At 57.7% G+C, this 8,378-nt stretch overlaps 1 protein-coding gene across 1 annotated transcript; it reads right to left on the minus strand.

The window, feature by feature from the left end:
- Positions 1 to 394: 394 nt before the first annotated feature.
- On the minus strand, positions 395 to 7,345 carry NR1H2 (nuclear receptor subfamily 1 group H member 2). Its single transcript, XM_006108145.3, has 9 exons — positions 7,218 to 7,345; positions 6,956 to 7,089; positions 6,106 to 6,168; positions 5,893 to 6,024; positions 5,300 to 5,590; positions 4,953 to 5,218; positions 4,578 to 4,757; positions 3,426 to 3,525; positions 395 to 786 (listed from the first exon to the last, which is right to left on the minus strand). Exons 1-9 carry the CDS (start codon positions 7,316 to 7,318, stop codon positions 410 to 412), a joined length of 1,644 nt encoding a protein of 547 aa, XP_006108207.1. The 5' UTR covers positions 7,319 to 7,345; the 3' UTR covers positions 395 to 409.
- Between the last annotated feature and the right edge of the window lie 1,033 nt (positions 7,346 to 8,378).

An 8,378-nucleotide genomic window follows, 5' to 3' on the forward strand; every position in this document is an offset into this window, starting at 1 on the left:
AGCTGCTCATTGCGAGGGTGGGCTTTTCCTTTCCTGGGCGGATTTTCTGTTTTTAGTCGTGTCGCTACTGATGTTTGAGTGGTTATCTTAATATTATTGGATGGAGCCGCACGGAAATAATCTGCTCCCAGTGCAGTGATTATGGACTGCCGGGAAAGTGACTCTCCTCATCCTCAGACAATAAAGAACCTTAGTTATTTCTTGCAAAGCAATGGTTACTTCCTGGGCAGCAGATACGCTGACTGTTTAAAAAAAAACAACCAGGAGGGCCCCCCTCCCCAGGCTGAGCCAGGAGAGCAGAGGCCAACGAGAGCCTGGGGACCCCGCCCCTGTGCTTGGACTCGGCGAGCTCCTGGGTGAGGGGACAGGGCCTGGGCACAGGCTCTGCTGAGAGGATATGGGCCAGAGCTCAGGGTGCTGCCAGGGGGGGCCGGGGAGGCAGACAAGCCAGGCTCAGACCAGGAGGGAGGACCCCGGCCCCAGCTGACCCCACGCGGGTCTGGACTTGCTGGGCCTCCCAGACCCCAGGATTGTGTCTCCTCTGCAGGAGGGAGTGGGGGAGGAGCCGAGCTGGTACCTGCGGCCTCTTGATGCGCGTGTAGGAGAGCAGCGCCTCCACGTAAGGCTGTTGCAGAGCCTCCACGCGGCTGGGCTCCTGCACGTTGGGCCGGTCGGCTGAGAAGATGTTGATGGCGATGAGGAGGGCGTACTCGGCGTCGTCCAGGCCCAGCCGCCGCATGGCCCGGGAGAACTCGAAGATGGGGTTGATGAACTCCACCTGCAGGCCTGCGGGGCGGGAGGCGGAGGCCCCCCCGATAAACACGCCGCCCGAAACCGGCCCCCACGCCCGGCCTGACACTGCCCAGCGGGATGAGGAAGACAGCGGCCGTTCTCGTGTTCCCGTCACCCCCGCTCGCCCGTGTCCCCACTGCCTGGAGAGTGCCTGGCACGGAGTAGCTGTGCCATAAACCTGCCCCGAGTGAGGGAACGAGGACCGAGAGCTGCCGTTTAGGCAGCAATTGCTACACCATCACCACCTGCACTTCTCCTGGGCTTCTCGGGACCTCTCCGCAGGAAAAGGAGAGTTTGAAGCCCAGGTCACAGTGTGTCACCCCCTGCCATGGCTTCCACTGCTCTCAGTGGAACTCATTCCCAAGAGGGACTCATTCATTCATTCATTCATTTGTCAAACTTCCTTGGGTACCTACTACATGCCAGCGGAGAGAGCCATTTACAAGACAAAGTCCGTGCTCTGTGGAACTCACATAGGGGCTGAGGGGACAGTTAACAGACAGATACGTTGCCTCTCCAGCCTGTGAGGTGGCGGTGATGTCTAGAGAGCAAGCGAATGCTGGGAAGGGTAAGGGGACCACTGAGAATCATGTCAGCATCTTGGACAAGGCGGTCGCCTGAGGGGGACGCTGTGGGAGGGACTCAGTGGAGGGGGACCTTTGAGCAAGGACCGGAAGGAGAAGAGGGAGCGAGTTATGAGGAAGTGAGTGTTCCAGGTGGGGTACTACCATCTGTTCCGCCCGAGCCTGCGTGGCTTTTTGGGCCACGAGACATTCAGTGTTAAAACTGGGAAGGCCCTGCGGGCGTGGCTCTGTTGGTTGTAGCATCAACCCGGGGTTTGATCCCCGATCAGGGTGTGTAACGATGGATGTGTCTCTCTCCCTTCCTCTCTCTCTCAAATCAATAAAAACATATCCTCGGGTGAGGATTAAAAAAAAAAAAAATTGGGGCCCTAACCGGTTTGGCTCAGTGGATAGAGCGTTGGCCTGTCGACTGAAGGGTCCCAGGTTCGATTCCGGTCAAGGGCACATGCCTGGGTTGCGGGCTCGATCCCCAGTAGGCGGCGTGCAGGAGGCAGCCGATCAATGATTCTCTCTCATCGCTGATGATTCTATCTCTCTCTCCCTCTCCTTTCCTCTTTGAAATCAATAAAACTATATTTTAAAAAAATTGGGGGGAAAAAAAACCCAGAAAACACACACAACACACACACACACACACACACACACACACACACACAACACACACAAACGGGGAAAATTGGGAAGGAAGCCAGGATAAGCTGATACCCTAGTTCTGGGCAAAGGGACCAGTAAGTACAAAAGCTCTGAGGCGGGAGTACCTTTGATGATTCAAGTAAGAAAGAGGAGAGAGGAGGACAGGAGGAGAGTGAGTGAGGAGAGGGGGCAGGGGATGAGGAAGGAGGGGGCATGGAGCCAGACCCTGCAGGCCCGTGGTACACTTTCCTCCCAGGGAGACGGGAGCCACGGAGGGTTCAGAGCAGAGGGACGCGAGCCGATAGGGTGTTAATACTGGGCAGGGGTGGAGGTGGGAGACCAGTGAGGGACCCCTGCCGTGGGCTAGGGAGACAACGGAGGCCTGGACTGTGGCAGTGGCAGAGGATGGGGGGGTGGGGGGAGTGGGGGGACCCCAACCTTTCCTCCAGCCTTATGTCTGTGCTCCAGCTGCCAAGGCTTCCTTGTAGTTCCCTAAAACTGCCCAGCTCTTCTCCACCTCAGGGCCTTTGCACATGCTGACACCCTCCCCGCTGTGCCCTGCTGACAACCTCCTACTTAAAGGGTGACTGACTGTCCTGGGTGATGGGAGGGCCGCGCGTTAGAGGAAGGGAAGAGGGGGTGAGAAGCAGACACCGGGGAGTACAGACAGGTGCCCCTGGGAGAGCAGGACTTCCTGAGAAAGACCAGAGGCCGAGAGAGAGGCCTCTGCACCTGCGGTTCCTCGTGGACAATGCTACTCCCACCCCCCCACCCCCCTTTTCCTAGGCGAGGCCTCTCAGCCCTCAGCTCACCTGCACTTCCTCCACAAGCCCACGCCCCCAAGTTAAGTGCTCTGAGAGAGAGGGCAGGGACTGGGTTGCCCTACATAGCTGCGTAGGCTGCACACTTCACAATGGACTGCGAGCCAGCCGCCCTCGGGTGGGACCGGGCTGTGGGTGGACAGAGTGTCTGTCGAGCCCCACCAAGATGCCTTCTGGGATAGCAGGGCCCTCTGTCTCCTGCTGCACTGCGTCCCAGTGGGCAGCGTCAACCATCAATACACATGCTCTTGCCCTAACCAGTTTGGCTCAGTGGGTAGAGCGTCGGCCTGCGGACTAAGGGTCCCAGGTTCGATTCCGGTCAAGGGCATGTACCTTGGTTGCAGGCACATCCCCAGTAGGGGGTGTGAAGGAGGCAGCTCATCAATCTTTCTCTCTCATCGATGCTTCTAGCTCTCTATCCTAGTCCCTTCCTCTCTGTAAAAAATCAATAAAATATGCCCGGTCCATTGAGCCACAGGCTCACCCCACTTTAGAGATGGAAAAACGGAGGCTCGGACAGGGATAAGGCAGCCGAGGTCTCCCAGGCCGGTCTCCCCACCCTGCCCCGCCCCCCGCTGCTCTCAGCCGGCCGTACCTGCGCGATGGAAGTCGTCCTTGCTGTAGGTGAAGTCCTTCAGGAAAGTGATGCACTCCGTCTCATGGTTGTAGCGCCTGGCCGTCTCCAGCAGCATGATCTGAGGGGGCAGCAGAGAGGGGGGCAGGCAGGGGCGTGAGGAGCCCCTGGGACCCCTTTGGCCACCAGTCCCTCCTCTCCTGCCCTGGAAGGGGGCCCGATCTCACCAGGATCATCCCTGGTCCCTCTGCCCCCCTCCCCTCACTCCCCCGTTCTCCGCCACAGCAGCCTGCAGTCAGCACGCTGGACGCCCCAAGCTCTCTCCCTCCTCGTTCCAGCTCCCACAGCACCGCTCAGGACACGCTCCCCGGTGGTCAGCAGGCGCAGGGGAGGGCTTTGTGTGTTTTGTTCATTGACAGGTGCCCAGCACTTTGAATGGAGCCTGGCACACACTAGGCACTCAATCCTTATCTGTCACCATTGTTTTGGCTCAAATGTCATCAACTCCGAACAGCCTTTGTGGCACGTTCTCTCAAGTGTGTCCCGCCAGCCTCAGCCCATTTCCTTTCTCCCCTTCGCCCGTGGGAACCTCTGATGACCTTGTTTAGTATTTTGACATTCCTCCATAAGATACAGGCCCACAGCCCTAGCTGGTTTGGCTCAGTGGATAGAGCATCGGCCTGTGGACTGAAGGGTCCCGGGTTCGATTCCAGCCAAGGGCACATGCCTGGGTGGCGGGCTGGATATCCCAGTAGGGGGCATTCAGGAGGCAGCCGATCAATGATTCTCTCTCATCATTGATGTTTCTATCTCTCCCTCTTCCTTCCTCTCTGAAATCAATAAAAAAATATTTTTTAAAAAACAGCCCTAGCCGGTTTGGCTCAGTGGATAATCGGCCTGCGGACTGAAAGGTCGCGGGTTCGATTCCAGTCCAGGGCACATACCCAGGTTTCGGGCTCGATCCCCAGTGGAGGGCGTGCAGGAAGCAGCCAATCAATGATTCTCTCATCATTGATGTTTCTATCTCTCTCTCCCTCTCCCTTCCTCTCTGAAATCAATAAAAATATATTAAAAAAAAAAAAGATAGAGGCCCACAAAGGCAAGGACTAGGGGGATCTTGCTTGTCCTAAGGCTTATTTTGCAGGCAGGAGGGAAGGGAGGGCCGGCTGTTACCTCAATGGTAGACGCCTTCAAGAGGGCGATCTGGTCCTCACGGCCCAGCTGCAGGAAGCCGGGCACCTGCTTGGCAAAGTCCACGATCTCCTGGACTGAGATGATGGCCAGCTCCGTGAAGTGGGCGAAACGCTGCTGGCGGGCATCGCGGGACTGGGGGTCTGCGCCCAGAGGCCAGGGCTGGGACATGGGAGTGGGGTGGGGAGGGGGGGGAGTTATTCTCTGGACTCTTCCCAAGAACCCAAGGCCAGGGGGGCACCTTGAGGCAAAGCCTGCACCCCGGGAGCTCGTCCTCTCCCAGCCCCTGCCCTCCGGAGCCTCAGTCCCTTCCCATGCCAGGCCCACCGCCCCTCAAGGCCGCGCAAGGGGCAGTACCGTGACTTTGGGCTGGTCAGAGAAGGAGCGCTTGTTGCACTGCAGCTGGGCTGCCACCAACTGCTGGATCATCAGTTCCTGAGCAGCTGTTAACTGGACACCCTCGCCTTCCCCGGGGCCCTGGCCACCCCCGTCGGACCCTCCAGGGGAGGCCCCAGGCCCAGAGGCTGAGCCGCTGCTGACTCCGGGCGCCGAGGGGGACTGCTGCTGCTGCTGCTGCTGCTTCCGAATCTTCTTCTTCCGGATCTGCTCCTCCGAGAGGACGCCTGGGGGGAGATGCAGGCCTCAGCGGAGGCCCCAGGGCTGGGCAGCGGCCAGGCTGGCACTGCTCCCTCGCGGGCACTCACACTGCTCCCTCATCCCGGCCTCCTTGCACTTGCGCAGCCGGCACTGCTGGCACTTGCGGCGCATGAAGGCGTCCATCTGGCAGGTTCCACCGCCCCGGCAGGCATAGCGCCCGGCCCCGCCTCGGACCACACTGCGCCGGAAGAAGCCCTTGCAGCCTTCGCAACTGAGCACGTTGTAGTGGAAGCCGGAGGCCTTGTCCCCGCACACGCGGCACAGCTCGTGGCCCAGCATCTTCGGAGCCGGGCCCTTCTTGCGCTTGCGCTCTGGCTCCTCTGCGGGGTCTGGGATGACTGGGGTGGGTGGACAGAAGCCGTGAGAGAGTCACAGAAACAAACCGGCCAGAGAGACAGGCCCGTGAGCGAGCAGAGGGAGTACGGAGGGTGACCCAGGGAGATGGCGCTTCAGAGGGGCAGATGTGTATGTCAGTGAACCCCAAGAATGAATCACAGTGAGAGGTGTCCAGGAGGAGAAGAAAAAATATCAACAAGAAATCGGAGCCTCCTTGTCCTCATTTCTGATCTTTCTCTCTTCCTGGATCCCTCCCCCAGCCTCCCGTACCAACTCCCAACCGGTTCCTGGACCCCGTTCTCACCCACGCTGCAGACTGAGCCGACCCCATCACTGCCTGGGACATCAGGGTCCGGGCCCCCAGGCCACGGCTCAGGACGCTCCTCCTTTACCACGGGTTTCGAAGAGGGGGCGCTGGGCTGAGGGGGGACATTTCCTGAGAGAGGGAAGCACAGTGAGTTTCTCCGGACAAGTGTGTGACGGAGCAGTGGGCTGGGCTGGGAAGGGGCTCACTCACCAGGCAAGGGGGTATTCTGGGAAGTCGAGGTCGGGGTGGACATGGTGGGGGTCACGGAGCAGCCTGCAAAACACAGGGGGACGGAGAGCCTTGTGGGCCAGGGAAGGTCAGCCACAGGTCTTGAGGGGGCACACCTTCCTTCCAAGGTTCCCAGATTCCTCCCTTAGGGCATACAGAACCCAACCCCAGCCCCCCAGTTCTAACAGGGCCCGCCCCTTCTGCTTCAGGACAGTCCCCAGCTTGGCCTCAAGCCACGTCCTCAGCTAGATCCCGCCCGCTGTAGGCCCCCCCAACTCCAGGCTCTGCCCAGGTCCTGTCCCTTCTTACAACTAAGTTTCTTCCTTTTATCTAAATGTGTTGCTTATATTTTATTGACTTTTTACAGGGAGGAAGGGAGAGGGATAGAGAGTTAAGAAACATCCAATGAGAGAGAAACAACAATCAGCTGCCTCCTGAGAGAGAAACAACAATCAGCTGCCTCCTGCACACTCCCACTGGGTATGTGCCCCCAACCAAAGTACATGCCCTTGACCGGAATCGAACCTGGGACCCTTCAGTTCACAGGCCGATGCTCTATCCACTGAACAAACCGGTTAGGGCTCATCCCACCTATTCTTAACCATCCTACTCAGCGGAGGAAGAAAACCCATCTCTCATTCTATCTACCCCCACCTCCTCCCATTATGCTCCGCCCCCATCCTTTCCACCTCCCAGGTTGCACCCTCACTCCTCCCATCAAGTGCCTGCCAATCACTTTGCCCCGCTCCATCGGTGCCCTTCCCCCCAGACCCCGACCCCTCCCCTCCCGTGAAGCCCCGCCCATCCCGCCCACCAGGCCCCGCCCCCACACCTCTCTCCAGGTCCCGCCCCTCTCCAAACACCAGTGGGGGGCGGGGCTCATGGCTGCGCGCGAGGGTCTCGTGGGCGGTCTCTCGCGGGGTCTCCTGCTCCTGTTGCCCTGGAAACAGCCGGGGGCGACGCGAGCTACGGAAAGGAGGGCGAGAAGGAGAGAAGGGCTGAGCAGAGAAGTGCGGGGAACTCCGGGAAGCCCCGGGCTTGGGGCGCTCCCCGCATCTCCCCACACTCGGATGCACCTGCGCCTGTCCCCTTACTCTGCTTCTCTTTCTCCTCTTCTGTGTCCCCTGTACGCCACCGCCGCTCCGGTCTTCTCAAAAGTAACTTCGCCACTTCTTCCGGCAACCCCACTGTGCATCACTTCCGGCAAGGGGAGGGGAGTCGGGGATGACGGACTTCCGGTCCGCCTAGAACTAGCCAAGTCAGTTGCCCCGCAGGGGAATCGTGCACCCTTTGGAAGTTTACCCTCCGGGCAGGTCCACTAGAGGCAAAAGCGTTCCGGACTCATTCCGTCAGACGTGGCCAGAGCCAAACCTCCCCGCCAGGCGCCGAGTGTCTTTCTGGGCTCCCGGGAAAGACTTACTCGGCATATATCTCCCCAACCAGAGCTCCTTTTCGCACAGGACTGAGTTCAAGCACGTTTGTCCCTTTTTGGTTGTTCTAAGTTTTCTCAATTTGGAGGTGCTCTGATTATTAGTTTTAAATAAGTTAAATTACAAACCTTGACCCAGAATAAAAACATTTTTTAAATATCTTAGTGATAGGAAGAATTAAAATACCATCGCCTTCTTCCTAGTAAAAAAGATACAACTAATAGCTTTTAAAGAAAACTCAGAATACTTGACCAGGTAAAAGATGGAGGTTGTTCCAAAGTCTTTTCCTCCCCATGATAACCAGCTCTATATTGAGCATGTATACATTTTGTAAAAATGGGAGTGTCTGACCCATGATTTTTGTAGCTTGTTTAGTCCATCTGGCATGGCCTTGAAGCTGTGACGTTTTTCACCTGAGGATGTTACCATTAAAACGAGTGGTTAAACCCAGCTGGTGTGGCTCAGTGGTTGAACATGGACCTATGAACCAGGACAGGAGGTCAGGGTTCGAGTCCGGTCAGGCCACATGCCCAGATTGCTGGATGGATCCCTTGTGGGGGGTGTGCAGGAGGCAGCCAACCAATGATTCTCTCTCATCGATGTTTCTCTCTTTCCCTCTCCCTTCCTCTCTAAAATCAATAATAAAAAGATATATTTTTTTAAAAATACACAACAAAGTGGTTAAGGTGGGCATCAGGGGGGGCGGCTGGACCCCTGTCTGCTTTCTCGCTGTGTCATGTTAAGCTAAGCCGATTACCCTCCTTGTGCCTCCGTTTCTTCATCTGTAAATTGGGAACAAGACCTCATTGCATGGTCATTATGATT

Source organism: Myotis lucifugus, unplaced genomic scaffold, assembly GCF_000147115.1.
Source record: "Myotis lucifugus unplaced genomic scaffold, Myoluc2.0 scaffold_1816, whole genome shotgun sequence".
In the NCBI taxonomy this organism is placed as follows: Eukaryota; Metazoa; Chordata; class Mammalia; order Chiroptera; family Vespertilionidae; genus Myotis; species Myotis lucifugus.

Bases quoted from the DNA above. Each gene is read 5' to 3' on its own strand.
- NR1H2 (XM_006108145.3), bottom strand. From the start codon at position 7,318: ATGCACAGTGGGGTTGCCGGAAGAAGTGGCGAAGTTACTTTTGAGAAG. The intron at 7,090-7,217 runs GTAAGGGGACAG...TCCTTTCCGTAG, and splicing joins AGAGGAGAAAGAGAAGCAGA to CTCGCGTCGCCCCCGGCTGT. The intron at 5,219-5,299 runs GTGAGTGCCCGC...ATCTCCCCCCAG, and splicing joins GGCCGGGATGAGGGAGCAGT to GCGTCCTCTCGGAGGAGCAG.